We start from the raw sequence: 17,907 nt of genomic DNA on the forward strand, positions 1-17,907 counted from the left end.
AAAACACCAACTCTTGCAGACGTATATGATGTTTTAAGATTTTAGCATGGCATGTTTTGTTTTTGTTTTTGATGTGTCGAAAAAAAAAACTGCCATGCATGCTCCTAGATCTTGAATAGAAATTTCCTAAATGATTACTGTTCACTCCAGGTGGCTCTTGCAGCAGTCGACTGCACAGAGCACAGTGGTGTCTGCAATGCCTACGATGTGGCTGGCTATCCCACATTCAAGTACTTCAGTTATCTCAAGACTGTATCTGAATACACCAAGGGAAAGACGGTGAGTCCTTTACAATTGGCCAGTGTTTTCTTTAGCCTAAATGAATGGTGTGCACTTGAAAGCACTATGCATATACATTTACATGTCGCTGGGCTTTGCAGATGCTTTTCCTGGTTGCACTGCTCAGTCATGTTCTATGCAAACTCATATAATGGTTCACCAGAGTAGCAGTTCGGGCACGTTGGTATTCCGTAATGACGACTAAAAAAGTGTGAACTTGACACTGACATAAAAAAGGCACATGAATGCACACACACACACACGCACACATAGGTGCTCTGTGTATGTGCGTTTTTGTCTGTGTCAAGTTCGTACTGTTTTAGTAATTCTTACAATGGCTTTTTTGCTCTGGGCAGGCGTGGGGTCACATTCAAAATTATGCACTTTCACAGCTATTTGTGCACCGATTGGCTCAAATGTCAGTGGCTGACAAGACAGAAACCAAAGGCCAGTTTGCTCCTTATTGACATTGTGGCATTTTCACACCGTGCATTTCTTAAATGTTCTGGTGCATCATTTCATACATCACCCCCAGTCAACTGGACCAGTAGCATGCTAGGCATATGGCCAGGCAAACATCTCCAAGAATGTTTCTCTCTCTGCTTTGCTAGTCAATTGTCAGTACCTGTTCTTATGGACCACTCAGTTTGTTACTATATATGCCACAGCTCTGTAGTGCCTGGTTGCACTGTGCTGAAAGCATCCAGCCACATGTGTGCTGGAGGAGCAATATAGCCGACAGGACAACCTCAAGTAATGCATGTTGCTGTACTCGGACACCACACTGGATGTTGCATCATGTGAAAATGGGTTGCATATGACATCAGTTTATGCACAATTTTTCACAATAAATCGCAATAAGCATGGGATTTTTTTTCCTCTCTTTCGGTCACGGAAAACGGGTGCACATTACAATTGGGGGCATGTTAGAATCAAGTAAATACGGTAAGCGTATCTTTCTCGAATTTTCGTGCTGAACCTGCATATAACGAAATTCTCTTTATAACGAAGTTTTTTGGGAATTAGTCAATTTTGTTATATCTAGGTTTAACTGTATAACTTTACAGTACCACAGAACGTGTGCAATAAAGTAGCATAGAATCAGTGTGTGGATTAGCTATTCCTATAAACTGTTTGTAAGGTTGCTAAAACAATGTCAGTGGCTTTCCTTCAAACTATATTTTAAAGAATTATGAGAAATACAAGGCATGCACAGCACTCACAAAGCATTTACTTTGCAGCACCTTTGTTTTAGTTTAATTTTGCTTACTATAAGAAACCAGAAGCTACCTAGCTGCTCATGCTGTCATCCATAGAAAGCTACATGGATCAGGATGTGCCCCAGAAAATCTGTGCGAATAGATACAGTAAAACCTTGTTAATACATAGTTAGTGGGAACGTGAGAAAAATACGTACTAACCAGTTATACACCTTCACCAAAAACCATGAATTAGCCGCGATGAGAAAAAGTCATGAGTAGTAATGTTCACAATACACAGCTTGCTTTATTCCGAAGCAATAGACCAAAACCAAAAGTCAGTCAGTTTCAGTCGCCGCCGCGGAGGCCTTGCAGCGACAACAGCATCCTCAAATTCTGAGAGACCTCAGGCCAACTTGGCCAAGAGGCCTTTCTTCTTGGCAAATGTCTTCATCACAGCCATGGCGTCAGCATCTTCCGTCAGAGTCGGACCTGGATCGTCCACTTCGACATCACCGTCATCATTGTCGTTGTTGACATCAACTTCACGAGGCGCAATAGCGGCAACAATCTCGCTGTCTGATAGGGTAAGTCAAGAGATGTTGCCACGTCCCTGTCTATGTCTCGGAACGATTCGAACTGCAGAGCCGCTGCATCACCTTGCCGCTCCAACACCTCTGTGAGCAGGCTGTCGAAGTCTTTTCATTTTTGGCATTGCTCATGCGCACAACGAGCTTTGCTCGAGCGAAACAGTTCTCGACTGTAGCGGAATTCACCTGCTGCCACGAGTAGGCTAAGTGTGTCGCACCTCCTATCCTACTCTTACACCGACACTCATACGCTGCATACTCATTCATCGGCATGCTAGGTCTATTGCACCTAGCATATCGATGCAGTACTGCTTGTCACACTCCATTGCTAGCAACGTTCTGTGAAGCAAGTCCTTCCTGTATAGATGCTTGGGTTGTGCAAGCGCTCTGGTGTTTGGCCTCAAGAAGAAGAGTTCGATTGCGCTCAAGTTATCACAGTGCAATGTGTGCCAACGCATTGTCGAACACAAGGAGAACTTTTCTTTTTTCTCTCACAAAACGCCGATTCAGGAGCTGCACATATTCCTCAGAAAGCTTTGCCATTATCCAAGCCTTTGTGTTGCTTCTGTGTATGCCGCCTGAGGACAGTTAGGTGCCTTTAAAGCACCTTTGCGTTCGCATACCGGCCGATAACAAGCAGTGGCAGCTTTTGGCTTCCTGTCGCATTGACCGCGAAAGTAACCGACAGGCTTTCTATAGCATGCTTGCCACGAGTGCAGTTTTCACCCTTGAACGGCAATATTCTGTTGGGCAGAAGTCCGTAATAGAGTGCAGACTCATCCACGTTGAAAACGTCTTCCATGGCGTAGTTCACTAGAGTTTCTGGCAGTGGCTCATTCTGCCATTCTGCGGCCCCTTCGTCGTCTGCATGTGCTGACTCTTCGCACACCAACCACGCGCTTACGTGTTGGCGCGCTTTAAACCTGGCTAGCCAAACGTTGCTGCAAGGAAAGTTCTTGCAGTTCAGTCTTCTAGCAAATATTTCTGCCTTTTCAGTGAGTAGGGGGCCGCTTACTGTTAAGTTCAGCTTTTCCAGTGCTTTCCATAACTCTTAATCCCCATGCACACGCGACGGCGGTCTTCGTTGTTCCAGTTTCTATGCTGTGAAGGATGTCCAACTTCTCTTTCACACTGAGTATGCAATTTGTTTTGTCCATTCGGTTTTGGCATGGCTCCGTTTCTCCGGACGAAACCCGGCGAAATATTCAGTCGATGCTGAAACACCACGAATGACACCACTACGTACGCAACACTCTCAGGATGAAGTCACATGCTCGATGAAATATCCAGTCGCCACTGAACCACTACGAATGACACCACGTCGATGACACACGTGCAATATGCGGTACTCGATCAGCTCGATCCAGTGGTGTCATCGATACACAGCATCGATTGTTACTTCCGAGTAGCGATTGAATTGCGGTTTCCGCGTTGATTTTCTTTTTCAAAAGTGAAAAAAGAACACAGTTGCGGCGCAACATGCTGTTCGCCAAACTGCGACTTAGTGAAAATGGTATGCACTAACCGGTACGCATTCCATTAGTCGCTACACCTAAGCGGTTAGTCAATACGTTTGGTTCATTTTGGGCTCGGCCAGGGGAACTTTAGCAACTACGTTTTAACCGTAACTATGTCATAAGCGAGTACGTATTAACGAGGTTTTACATTACTCTGCATTTAATGGATTGCCTCTATCTAAAATTATTCAGCCTAAAATTCATGGGGGAAGTCCGTACTTGCATTTACTATGTTCACCTCTCAGCAAAAGCTTACATGAGCCAAAGGCTGCCAAAAAGAAAGCTCAGTTACATTGTAGGCTTGGCCTGCGGTCCAAAATTGAGAACTGCCGCCTGAAACTAACTTCCAGAACACAACATTGCAATCGCCAGATTTCGAATGTGTGGTTTGGATATTTCATGCAACTGTGGTCTGCACATTTTTGCTCATAGGTGGACACAGCGCAGCTCTGTTTGCAAACAGCAAGGCTGCTTGCGACAAACAGATTCAGGCTGTTCACGAATATTTCAGGAATTTTAACAAGCTGTTGTACTGTTGGACTGGCTGATTACCGGTCTTGTGGATCGTGTTATCAAGTGCAAAAATTAATAGGACAGAGCAAAGCATAGCTTTGGTCAGCCGTTTCTCTGTCCCATTAATGATCAGTATTTGTACTGATAAACATGATTCTGTGAGCAGGTGATACTTATTGAGCCAGAAAACTTGTTAGATTGGTTACATTACCTAGCTAATAAAGAAGGCCGACTTTTCTATTTTATGCGTGCTTTATTCTGCATATGGATCCAACTGGACATCTGTAACATCAGTTGATTGGTAGTGTGATGCATTGACTGACATTATGCTTTTTTTTTTTTTTTTCTATATGTGCTCAGAAAGCAGATTTTGTCAGCTTCCTTCGAGACCAGAGTGGTACAACGGCTGACCCCACACCTGCGGTCACGCCACCTGCAACACCAAAACCAAAGCCAAAATCTTGGTGGGATGACTTGCCCGGAGGCAACCATGTGCATTTGCTAAAGTCTGGGGACTTTCAGTCATACCTTGATGGCCAGGAATCTGTACTGGTGATGTTTTACGCTCCATGTAAGTAGTTAATCAATGCTCATTATTTTGCAGCTGTAAATCAGTGTGAAACTTGTATTTGCACAGTTCAACTTTCCAGCCAACTTCTAGTAGCAAGAAGCATTCTACAACTGACAACATAGAACCATAGATCCCTGCTGCACTTCACTGATCATAACACTACTATACATGTACAGTCGAAAGCACAACATGGAATTGCTTCAATACAATGCATTCTTGGTAGAAAACATGCGCAAAAGGCTGTGCCACTCGATTTCAGCTGACATGCCCACACTGTGAATAAAAGTAAAAATAAAAAATGCTTGCAACTGTACATGTAACATGCTTCACACATTTTATGCTGCAGGACTATCTTTCTATTTTAAAATACTGTGTTAAGAAAACTTTTAACCTAGTGCGCAAAGCAGTTCAGATGGTATAATTTTGCAGCCGTAGTCTCATTGACATGTTGCATTGAGAAAAAGCAAGCAGAGGGCGCAGTAGGAAAGTTAAATCAAGAAAGTGCTGCACGAAAAGAATGTGCTTCACCACCTTGCACTTTTTTTTTTTATTCAAGTAATAAACCTGATAGCTTGGTGAGCTTGGTTTTGTAACACCTTGTACATGTGTTCTCTACAAGGTGCCACGTATTGTTTCTCAAAGTGTGATTTTTAGTGTAGATATTAACCTTCAGAGCCCAGCGCATTAAAAAGTGTAATTGCCTATAAAGACCAGCTGGCATTCTCTTCCATTATTGCAAATGAGTGGGTACGTGCGCCAGGAACTTTAATTGGGAAAGGAATTTGCATGGCAGCCGATCGTGTGAATTTTGCAATCTCCATTAACACCATGATGTGCAATAAATTGAGACAGCCCACCAGGCATCCAGCATGCAGTTTTTCAGCCTTGCATGCATAGAGTTGAGATGTCACCTCACTTAAAATTTTTTGTTGGCAGTTCATTCTAAAAGCATGTTATGGAAATCAGCCCAAGTTAATAGTGCACAGTAGTCAGGAAGTTTCAAAGTGGCCATGAAGTGTAAAAAGAATTATTTCCTAGACATATCTTGGTCACGCACATGAAGGAACAGCAAACTATATCATGCTTGGTATCCTCTATTTAAGGAACAGGCAAAATGTGCAATTTAATTTTGAGCTGTGCCTTGTTAGTGCTTTGAAAAACTTCCGTTATTTTAGGGTGCAAGTTTAGCCAAGAACTGAAGCCAACTTTTGCTGCAGCTGCTTTACAGTTGTACACTGAGCAAGTAAGTATTGGGGGCTTTGCTTCTGTTTCTCTCTCTTTTTCATGTTCCAGAAATGAAGTGTTCTGTCAGCAGTCGAATGTTGTTTTTTTGACTGTGTGGGAAGGGTAGATATTTAGCCTTTCATTTTGCTGGGAGGTGAAACTAATTAAATTGACAGGACGAAACAGTGAGAAAGATGACGCCAGCTGGCCCAGCTGTCCTTGCTTTTATAATGAAATCTGAATGCGAACGAGAAAAGCATGAATGAAGAAAACTCTTATGTGTCGTTGCATAAGAGTGCTCTGTTGTAGCTGGCTGCATAACGTGAAGTTTTCTATAATTCTATGTCCACGCATGATTCCTGATGCATACACACTGGAAGTGCAATGAAACATCTTGTTTTGGAATTTCATTTGATGTTTGCATTTGGTGGCATGGTAGTGTGTGGTTGTCTGTGTGTGGTGAAAATGTGGAAGGCTAGAGTTGTTGCATTGCTGGATTGGTTAGTGTTCATCACTGAATGAAGAGTGCAGGAAAAGCCCACTGTTAATACCTACCTACCATCAGTTTACAAACTGGTGAAGCAACAATCCTCAATTTTTCCCCTTCATTACTGTCTTGTGTCCTTGGTACTTCTGTCAGCTTTTCTGCTGAAAGGAATGAATGACCTAACTGCAAGATTTGTTGATCATTGTGCAGACAACATACCTTTACCTTCCTTTTCATCTTATCAAGGTATCAGGAAAGCTAGCAGCAGTTGATGCATCGGAAGAGAAGACCCTTGCCTCCAAGTGGAAAGTTAACAGTCTTCCCACACTCAAGTATTTCAGGTAATAGATCAGTTAACACTAGCACAATGTCTTGCTATACACACAGCCCTTAACCCTTTAACTCCTTCTTGACCACTCCTACTGCACTGGCCATTGTTTGGTCTAGTTTCACTACACTCGTTGGGGTGGCGTAGTGGCTTTGGTGTTGCGCTGCTAAGCCAGAGGGTGCAGCACTGAATCCCGACCGTGCGGCCACATTTCGATGGGGGTAAAATACAAAAATGCCCGTGCATCTTGCATTGGCTGCACGTTAAAGAACCGCAGGTGGTCAATATTAATCTGGAGTCTCCCACTAGGATGTGCCTCATAATACCGTGGTTTTGGCACGTAAGAGAGAAACATCATTTTCAATATGTACTGAGATGAAACAAATTGTAGATAAATTGTTCATTTCTTGACTTGAGGCATTGCAAAATTAACAATTACAGAAACATTTTGAAGGTTTAATTAAGAAATGTGGAACTGGTAAAAGGGGTACATAAGCAAAAGCAAATCAGTAGCAGTTTTACTGGCTGTGTACCATACTTTGGGTGCATGTTAACAGGTAGTAAAAATTAGTCAAGAGTCTCCCCCTATGGAGTGCCTCATAATCAGGTTATAGTTTTGTCCTGTAAAACCCCATAATGTAATTTTTTTCTAAGTTTTACTGGATTATGTAGTGACAATAAAATCTTTTTAATTAAAAACTTCAAATGCAGTCAAAACATAGTGTCTGAAAGCATGCAGCCGTGGTAAAAGTTATTGCATTTTTTTCAGTGCAATGAAATTATGCACTGTACATTGTGGAGCGGTAGTTTCTCCGTAATAGCAAGGAATAGGTAGATATTACCATCGTCTAGCACAACTCATGAGTCCCTATTTGTTTCTGGTTAATTTAAGCTCGCCACGCAATTAATATGAGAATTCAAAACATGTGCAGTCATCTTCTGATTGAAGATCTGCTGAATCACCTTATGTCTGAAAGCATGCATGCTGGTGTAGCCAGGCATTTAAACCTGCCAAACAGCCAAAAGCAACGTTGATGTAACAGGGGGTGTTCAAAACCTGCCATGACATGTTTCCAGTTCCTGCAACCGCTCCTGGCACTTGCAGTACACAGAAGCATGGTCTCCAAAATCAGTTTGTTACTTTGAAGGTGCTGTTCCTGGGAGACTCGATTTGGACAGCACCTACATAACAAAACTAATTGCTATACAAGTTAGCCTAGGGCCAGAGTGGTCTGTATATTGTGCTTTTTTCTTAATATTCATTAAAGTGTACAAATTTACCATGTATAATTGTCTTCCACATTGACGTTTCGCGATTTTTTTTTTTTTTTCTTTTTACAAGGCGCGGAAAACTTGTAGCTGACTATGACAAGGGAAAGAACACTGTTGAGAACTTGGTCGCATATCTTAAGAGCCCTCCCACTGCAACCAAGAAAACAGAGTTATGAGATGACTTCCTATCGCTGGCACCAATCGTGATCCTGGCCAGACTGTCTGAAGGTAACCCTCCGCTTGTTGTGAATTTGTTCCAAGTTGTGGTTCTATTGTTAAGGTTAAGTATGTCATACTTTAGGGGAGTAGTGTTATCATCTTTGCATTATCATGGTTGTGATCAGACTTCTTGTTTCACTTGTTTTGTACTGCGGTCCTTCATTATCTTGAGCATGATGCGTCATGGCTTCTTTGCTCTTTCACTGTCAGCATAACCAGTCTCTTTGCTCCAGGTATGCTACATATTTTGTAAGTGCCATATATTTAGGCACACTCCTCGGAACAAATGAAAAATAAGTTTGTGTCCCTTTGGGACAATGAGACTCATGTCAGTCCTATTTGGATGAAATATTTGAAGGCTGAAAGTACCCAAAAACTGGTGTTTCTTTCAGGCCTTTTGTTGTCAGGTTATTGTGTTTATAGAGGGATTTCCAGCAGAAAACACTGACAAGGACAGAAAGGAAGACTTGTCAGCACTTTCTGCTGGAAATTACTCTTGCTGTATGCAACCAGTGAGCTCAGGCAAACATTCTTTTTCATTGTTCTTGTTCATTCTTCATTTTTCTGTTGAAACCAAAAAAGCTAAAGGCCTTTTATACCTGAGGCAGTTCTATCATGTGAAAGCTGCTGTTCGTTATTGAGACATGCACATCATAATTCTGAATAACTTTTTGTTCTTACAGGAACATAATATACTCCCGTTTCTCTTGACCATTCAGCTCAACGTTGCAGCAGCAGTTCCTGCGATCATTTGCACCTTGTATTATCCAGGAGGCCATATTTGTCACACGCAAAAGGTATTTCGGAGGACCGTGCTACATGCAATGGAATTCCAGCCAGAATGCAGTCTGGTACTGTAAGCCCAGTGAATGTATCTTCATGTTATTCATTTTTTGTAGGCTTGTTGTGACAGATTTTCAGCACCATGGTGATCTGAAACCCAGGGTAGCCATTTTGACTTTGTTTCCACTGCAGTCTTTTTAACGCAGTGACAGTTCAGCATTGGCTGTGTAGATACCAGATACCGAGCAACTCACTTCTAAGATTTTCACTTTTTGAGCAGTACTCTTGTCCGACACTAATAACGATCACTGCCCTGGAATACACTTACCTGTACAGAGCCATAGCTTTTTTGTCAGCTTCGCACTGATGGAAGCACTAGTGGCCGGAATCTGTAATTCACATAACTCTAGAAAGGTACACCACAAGGCATCTGAAATTTTCTATAAATCTGAGGTGCTCATCATCCATTCAGGAGGTTTGTAATGGTTGCACGCAAACATTAAACTAGCTGCATGTTTGAGGCCCCTCATTCAGCTGATCAGTCATCCACAGCTATTATTTCGTCTTTGTTTGCATCTGTGTTCATCATTCTTTCTCGGAATCTTTCAAAGTAAAGTCAAAATTGTAATGATGCAGCTGGGCGCACATTGTTCTGCTAGGGTTCTAAAGTTTTTTTTTTTTTTTTTTCTTTGTGTACTCTGGTTCATTTGCAGCTACTGCAAAGAGGCTGCATGCATGTTGCTTGATGAACTGCCCTAGCATGGTTGCTGGAAGCATTTCCTATGCCTGTACTAAACTTACTGTCCTTCAGGGAGGCATATGGAGCGTGAGCACTGTACAGCATCTTTTTACTGTGTGTCATAGCTGTTGACCTGCAATATTTGCATCCTGTCAAACTTCCAGTGCATTTGAAACAATGCTGGCTTACAGCAAATACATTCACGTAGAGTCTGGTAACCTGTGATCTCACGGTGTGTTAACTGAGCAGAATTGCATAACTGCACTGACAGTACAACTGCTTTTGTTGTCTGGAGGAAAGCAGAGAAGTTCTTTGAACAGTCTGCCAGCTCTTCATGAGTGTCAGAGGGCTTGTAGTGCAGATTGCAACTCCGTGTGAAACTGGAGCTGCCTTGTAACTATCATCCAAATGCTGCCGGTGTGCACTACTGAAGTTTCAAACCATGCAATCTGCCAAATTTAAGTCCATATTTCATGCCTACATCTGGGGATAAAAATAAGTATTGCATGGCATTTGGGAGGTCACGACGAATAAGCTTTAATGTAGCTAGATTTTTCGTGCAAGTATAGCGCCAGGTTGAAGTGCCAAATCTTGGTTAGCTGTGTCAGTACTATTAAAATCACTGGCAAGGGTTCCTAGCCCGCTGTATGCAAACAGTCCCATCATATCTTCCATGTTCATGTGGGTCTGCCTAGGTGGCAGGCATGCAGGAATTCACTTGACTGCTTGTGAAGTGGGTGATATTGTTCAGACATGGGCGACCATTACAGGGTGCTCTCGCCATTATGTTTGTCGTGGCTGCTCATGGTTCAGTAATGGTGCTGTGATTTTTCATGGTTAATGCTCGCACAGCATGTCTTAGAAATTATTTTCTTTGTGCATGTTCCTGTCTTTGCATTTCAATGTGCATTCCAGTACATAATGTAGTTTCCCTTTCCATGTTGTCGTTTCCTTTTCTGGTATTTAGCAGCTTGCTCATGTCTCACCACATTTATTTCAGTGCAGTACCAGGCACACAACGGCACCAGTTTTCAATTGCACATGTTTCTAAGAATGTTGCTCTTTCGCTGCTGTAATGTCTAAACACTGTTTAAGATGATCAAAATATTTTATTTTCATAAGATGTTTCTTCATTCTTCCTCCTGCAATATTTCTTCATGTTCATTCTTTTATAATATATGTGCTTCAAAGGTGTCCATTATGCATGTGGTGCAATCTCTTGCAAACCTTTTATGCTTGCTTGAAGTTAACTGCTTTCCTTTGGTTGACATCTGCCATCCATAAATATTCTACATGGACACTCACAGCCAAAATTGTTCATTCATGACCACACACCCCTTGTGATTCTTACGCACATATGTATTGATAAAGATCAAACTTGCACTTAGGGGCACTTTAGAATGCAGCTTTTATATTCTCATTGATTATAAACATCAAAGTAAAAATGTTTTTTGTGTCATTCCCACTGCGAATCAAGAGAAGATAACAAAATGTCATGTGGGTTTAATTGTGTGTGAAAGACCCTGAACCTTCTGTGTGAAGCAATGATGTTTTCTTGTGTGCCAGACTGACTGGCAGTCTGTGGAAGTTTTTATCATTGATTGATGCTCCATCTTTACCCAATTTTTGCTGCTGCCAACAGGGCATCATTCATTTTGTAGATGAACAATAGCAGATGTGAACATGTAGTGCATGAAATGGTAGCTTGAAAAATAGTTCGACGGCCTTGTTATAGTCTTCCAAATCAAGAATGCAAATCATTCTGCTGTTCTCTCTTTAAATATTTTTTTAATCTTGTTTAATTTTCATGAAACAATACTCTTTTTTTATAAACAATATTCTTGTCGGTATTGTTTTCTGAAACTTGCTTTCTTGTAAAACTAGCTTCATGTGTTGCACAACTTGCTGGTGTATTGTGCCCATTTATGTTCCTGCTGTTGTGTCATAAGAAGAGTGTGGTTGCTTATGATGCTAGCTTCATGTGAAACCTGTGTAAGTGGGCATTGTAACATGCCTCACATGCGAGGTAGTTGTGATGTTATGGAACCAGTGCCTTCTACTCAATCATTTTGGTAGATGCAAGTGTAATGTGAATAAGGAATAGAAATGTAAGAGAATTCCTAAGCAGCCATTTGCAGTATTTACTTGGAATGCCTTGTGGTTTGGCCAGCGAAAATAGTATGAAATGTGTGCTAATTGCCAAGTTGTCATGGAAACTGGCTTATTGAGCACTGACTGATGCTCCATCTTTGCCCAATTGCTCCCTTTGTGTTCGACATTGCATGTGTAGGTGGCTGCTGTGAAAGAAACGATGGAGCTTTTAAATAATTTTGCTCATCTGCTGGTAACCAGTCTTCAGAGCATTTTTATAGTGTGTCTAGGTTACTTTACTTTGCTGTTGTCCACTGTATTGTGCGAACAAACTTAGTTGTGGTTGGTCACCATTGCTGCATAAGACCTGTTTAGAGATCAACTTATTCTTTACAGAATGCTTCATTGTTGGTCACGTTGTATGTCCTCCACCATACTAGACATTCATGAAGTCCCCGAGAATTTACTGTAGTTAGGATGTCCTGGCATGTTTCAATTTTGCCAAGCAGGAAATTTGTTACTCATTGTCCTACTGCTTGAATTGATGCCTTGGCATTTTTGTGTGCTTTTCAGAGTACGTGTTGGCAACTTTTTTTTTTTTTTTCTTAGGAAATCTACACTTCTGATTTTCTAATTACTTTTTGTCAGCTTCTTTTGCTTCAGATTTTGTTTGCAAGGTTTTCAACTAGCGAATTAGGTGTATTGTCACTTTAAAGGTGTCAGGATGCTGTTCTTACACTGTATTTTGCCACTACAGTGTTCCAAATAATGAGGTCTATAATAAAGGTTACAAATTTGTCTCTTTCTGCATGTTCGTAGCCCAACTTCATCTGATTATGTTTACATCAAAAGTTGATTGAGAGTGATGCAGTGGTAGTTTCTATGCTGATGGTTAGAGACCATACTTACACCTCTGGCATGACTTATGCTCACAAAATTGCTTTGATGCAGATTACGAGCAATGCCAGTGGAGTTTGTAGGCGGCTGGTACTGGTAGATGTGTAATGGCTGTGATGAGGGCCCAAACAAAGCACCTCAGCCTTCGTTGCATTGTTGTGCTCATACTGATGCCAGGTCAATAAAGTTTTCATTGCTGGTTGATGTCAGTTGCAATAAAAAGGGTGAACCACAGTTGTGAGTTCAGTGCTTGTCCATTTGATGTTCTCCACTGCATGTTGAGTCTTTTGTGATGCTTCCTCCATAATGCAAGTGCACCAACACACCCAAGGGTCAATCCTATTGCAGTGTTAACTCTGACGCAATTTCAACATGCGCTGTTTTACAGCATGTTACGTACCTTGTTTTTTAATTAGAAACTACACTGCACATGGCAATGTACTACCTGTTTCATAATTGTAAATGAAGCGCGCGGCACTTTGCCACGCTAATGATGGTGTTGACATTTATGCATTCAGCACGTACGAGCAGTTTGCTTGTTTTATAGAAAAAAGTCAGTTTTGCCTGAAAGGCAATGCCTTGATTGCGACAGCATAGTAATTACACAACTGTATGTAAGGTTCGTAATTTTATCGGCCACATAATTGCAGTAAACATTTACTCACTAATTAAATTAGTAAGCATGGTGTCATGCATGCACAGGCAAACAATCGATCTCACTCGACCGTGAACACATGCTGTCACAGCCAGAGTTGCAGAGTGGGGCCCTTCATTTCATTCCCACTCCGTTCAGGAGAGTGAAGATTCCTCGCAATTCCACTCAAAATAATTTAACTCCAGAATGGTGAGATCTGGGCCATTCCGACTCCATAGAGTGGCTGAGTTGATCCATTTCATTCTTTTTTTCCAGTAAATGAAAATTAATTGTTTACTACTTATGCTAACTGGCTTAGTAACTAAAACTTAACTTTGAAGTCATAACAGTGTTACAAAAAAATTTTACGTACTTTTAAACACCCTTCTTGATCTGTCATTTCTGCATTGCATTCTTACCTGTAATCTCTAATATCTAAAAACGTTCTAAAAGAAAAATCTTCTCAATTTTTGTTTCACCAAAAATATATCAGCGAATGTGCGGTGAAAACTTTACCGTGAGCATCAGCCATGAAAAAAACATTGTTTGAACACTCGGATGGTTGAGCAGTTGCCTGCTCCTAGTAGGGCACATGCCTGGCCAATACAGTGCCTATACTTAGGAGCTTTATTTACCTAACATATATATACGAGGTAAGTACTTTACATTTTTATAATATGTTTTAATTTTACCTAAAAAATGTTATTCTCTTGCTCATTAAACAGTGTACACAAACATAGCTGCCCGAGTTAGAAGTCGCAAACTTATGACGTGGTTGCAAAATCTATTCAGTTCTTGATATCGCAGTATTTCCGACGCATGTCCATTTATTGTGGCACCCTGTCAATCCCCTCTTCCGAAGCCTCTCCCTAGTCCCTACATCGAAAAAAGCAGACAGAGTGAAGGCTCAGTCACTCCCTAGTCTTTCTCAAAAACTATAATGAAAAGAAAATTGCCTGTAGTGATTGAGGCTTTCATAAGCAAAATATTGCATCATCATGTTTATGCAGTTTCTCTACAATTTAAGATTGGGACTGTTTTTCGTTTTGTTTTTTTACAACCAAACATGTCAATTTCAGAACACAGTGCGCTGATTTTGCAAATACTAGATTACAGCCGCCCGCTCGTGACTACTGAAAATAGCCTCACTTTAGCTTCGGTTCACGACCACATCGCACACTGTGATACATGCAAGTCTCTCCTTTAAGTAATATCCACCATTTCCCAAAAATCTAATTCTTCTGAAACTATCTTTAATAGAGTAAAGTAAGGTACAAAATATTACACCGTTTTGCATGCATGCATCCAGCAAGATTCTGCAACATCGATGAAATGCATGTCTATGTTTTACAAGACATGCTTGTTTCAGATTTAATGGCGTACTAACGGGCACCATCTTTTGCAGTACAGCTCTCTGATGGCCTGTTACCGCACCACTTGGGTACATTCGACACTGTGCAAAAAAATATGGTGCTCTTTCCAAATCACCATGGACTCTTGCCAGGGGCACTCATTTGCAACATCATTTTTGGCCTCCATTCTTCTGTCGTAGCTCATGCGCACTTTTGCTAAATCGAATCATTCTTCACGTCAAAAAGTTGCCGTCTTTAAATACACTTCAACCTTGTGAAGCAGAAAAGTTTTGAGCTATTCAGAACGGCAGAATGTGTAAAATATGTTGTTTATAATTACCACTAATTTAGGCGGCACAGGTAGTCGCCAAAGGTAGCTAATGAAAGAGCTGCTATTGAGTAAAATATTGCAAAACAGATAAATTGGTCCAAGTATAGTTTATTCTAATTGGCAAATTTACCTGTTTTGTTTAATCACCTATAATCAATATTTAGCGCTCTAGGACTATCTACCCATTCAGAGACTCGGGCACATTTTGGGGGTTGCCCTGGATATAGCGAAACAACAGCTTTTCGCTTCTCAGTCTCATATGTATGCATAGCCTTCGCCTGAGCACTGGAGAAAGTGGAGAATGAGCTGGTGCTAACCAAGCCAGGGCTTCATTGTTGCTCGCTCGTTGTTACATCAGGAAAGCTCACTTTTTGGGCAAAACTTGTCGTTGTTGACTCATTGGTTGTTAGCCTCAAAGGAATAATGAAGCCCCTACAGCTGCCAGCCCTCCACGATAATCGTTTTTCGCAGTCTTCTGGTTCAAGGAATGCCTTGATATCGTTGCACTTGGAAATGGATTGTTGAAGCGTAACTTTGTAAATAGAATCTAAAAGGTTTTGTCAAAAAATACATGCAATTTTTCGACCCAAATCACCCCTTAAGTAACGGCAATGTACCTCCTAAAGTCACTAATTTAGAAGCTGGTTAGTAAATCTTTGTTATTATAATAATGTTACTGGCGATTATCGCGCAAATTCTATTCTCAGCCACTACTATGAAACTTGGTCAGCAAGAAACTATAATTCTGTCCTATATTTCCTATTTTCAATAACCTGCAGCCGTGTTGCAGAAACACGGTGCGTGCGTGTGAGTGTTTCCAAGAACATCTAACTGCTCTTCTCCTTATGTAGTTCGCGTGGTTTCGGACTTTTCTATTGTTCAAAGCGCATCTCTTAGGCACCCGTTCCTGCGTTGAGCGTCGGCGTCGACGTTCCTCGGCGTATTCGAGCGAACGAGCACAGCGAAGGATGTAAGAGCGAACGCGGAGCGCAGCGGGGGATGAAAGACGGCGACAGCGAAGATAGCGGAGGAGTAGGGCGAGGAGAAAAGCGGGGTGCCGCACGAGACGTGCTTCACGGCGGCGACCAGGTATGCGGAGAACACGCGCATGCGCTATCGCCTGCGCTGCCGCCGCTAGAGAATGTGCTCCGCGCGAGTCGCGCGTTCCCGTGTTCACGCTTTCTCTCTGGACAATGAGCGACGTAATCGGTGGAAATGCTTCGTCTACCGCTGCTGCTTAACGAGCTGTCGGAGCAGAGGCTCAGCGGCGCCACCGGGAGGACCCTGTCGTTCAAAATCAAATTCTTTGTCACAATTACTATACCGCGAATTCAAAACACCCAAACAGCTGCGCTCAAAATTCGCATTATGGAGTATCGTAATCGTCGGTGAATTTTTAACGCGAAGCTTTATATGGCTAGGCGAAATCGTCTGTGTACAGAAAACTATCATCAGTAGCATTGGCTCTAGCGTCGTCTTCTTTCGCGGCTGGCTCGTTGGCGCCCCTCGATCAGTTTGCGCTCGTGCTCGGCACGCGCTCGTGCCACTGCTACCGCGTTCGTCGTCGTCATCTGCTTCCACAGCTGGCTGCATTGCCGCTAATCATTCCAGCGTAGAATTTCACTTCTCTTCTGTCGTCGTAATGGGGAGACCGCGTTTACGGGGGTATGAGCCATTCATTCATTGTCTTACGTAACGGACAGATTTCATTTTGAAGCAATTTAATTTCTAGGAATCGCAAGCGGCAACGACGGGCGAATGCTGTTAACCACGCCGCCGAGCAAACTCGAGACATTGAACGCTAGCGGGCATTTCGTAAGTGACGTCGTTCTCTCCGTCGCAGCCGAACGTGTGTGTAACCTCATAATTGAGAAATACTTTAATGAACCCTCGGGATTAACCCAGTGAAAAACACCGGGGCCGCACGCTTCAGCTTCGCTGGTTAACCATCTTCACGGAGTGGAAGGGCCGACGTATTTGTTTCTCTTATTTGTTCCAATTTTCCACCTCTTCGTTCTCGGCTTTCATCGCCCCTTGCATTAATTTCAGCCGCGTCTCGGCCGATGCCTGGCATCTGTTACCGTAAATGAAGCTTGCTATAGTTCGCTGTTCATCTTTGCGACATTAAAGGTCTACTGGGCAGTATTGAAAACTAAGCCGCCATCATGCTTATCCTATTCGTTCCTCTTGACGTACGGTTTTTACAAAGTAGACTTAACAGGAGCTTTAAGAATTGGGATTACGGTACTTGATCTCACGCAGTCACTCGAAGAACGATGGAAAGAAAGGCTGACAATAGATGAATGGAGAATAGGAAATGGCGTATAGGCGCATGCTCTCCACTCACCGGCGAAACGCACTCGCCAGAAACGGCTTCCTGGTTTTATATTTTCCGACTCGTACAATTGCCACATATGTATTCAGAAACGTTCCACATGTATGTTGGCAGCTTGTGTTCCTCCGCTGGCCAACTATACTTTCTTTTTTACCAGTACACGCCTTCTGCGTCTGCCGCGAGTCAACGACTGTCCTGACTTCTCGACAAATTCCGGTCGCGCATCGGCGCTTCTATATGCCCGAGCGCGACAGCTTTGTGCTCCGCGAACTGCAGCGCCGACGCGAGCAACGCAGGCGCGGTCTGTATTTAGAAAAGCCCTATAGCTGTCCCGTGCCAAGGGAGCCGGAAACCGCCCACATGTGTGGCAACGCGCGCGGCACGTGCTCAAATAAAAGCGAGCGCAGGCTGGTCTAGACAGCGCCTCCTCTAGAGGAGCTTGTGGTCCTTGCGCCAACGAAGCCGAGCACACGCATAACTACAGAGCGCGAAATGGTCGTTCGGCATATCCGTTAGTTCAATATATACCATATATGGAACTTTAAC

At 42.5% G+C, this 17,907-nt stretch overlaps 1 protein-coding gene across 2 annotated transcripts in view; it reads left to right on the forward strand.

Moving 5' to 3' along the window:
* LOC119456363 (protein disulfide-isomerase A5-like) overlaps nucleotides 1–12,913 on the forward strand; it is a 34,798-nt gene extending 21,885 nt beyond the window's left edge. The window contains exons 17-22 of one of the 2 annotated variants that reach the window (XM_037718080.2): nucleotides 151–279; nucleotides 4,459–4,669; nucleotides 5,845–5,912; nucleotides 6,627–6,721; nucleotides 8,051–8,208; nucleotides 8,883–12,913. In XM_037718080.2, coding sequence (XP_037574008.1) covers nucleotides 151–279; nucleotides 4,459–4,669; nucleotides 5,845–5,912; nucleotides 6,627–6,721; nucleotides 8,051–8,156 — 609 coding nt within the window. In that variant the 3' untranslated portion in view covers nucleotides 8,157–8,208; nucleotides 8,883–12,913. The remainder of the gene's footprint in view (nucleotides 1–150; nucleotides 280–4,458; nucleotides 4,670–5,844; nucleotides 5,913–6,626; nucleotides 6,722–8,050; nucleotides 8,209–8,882) is intronic. The other variant, XM_049669791.1, reaches the window with a different exon arrangement.
* The last annotated feature ends 4,994 nt before the right edge of the window (nucleotides 12,914–17,907 follow it).

Source organism: Dermacentor silvarum, chromosome 6 (genome assembly GCF_013339745.2).
Source record: "Dermacentor silvarum isolate Dsil-2018 chromosome 6, BIME_Dsil_1.4, whole genome shotgun sequence".
NCBI classification, from domain to species: domain Eukaryota; kingdom Metazoa; phylum Arthropoda; class Arachnida; order Ixodida; family Ixodidae; genus Dermacentor; species Dermacentor silvarum.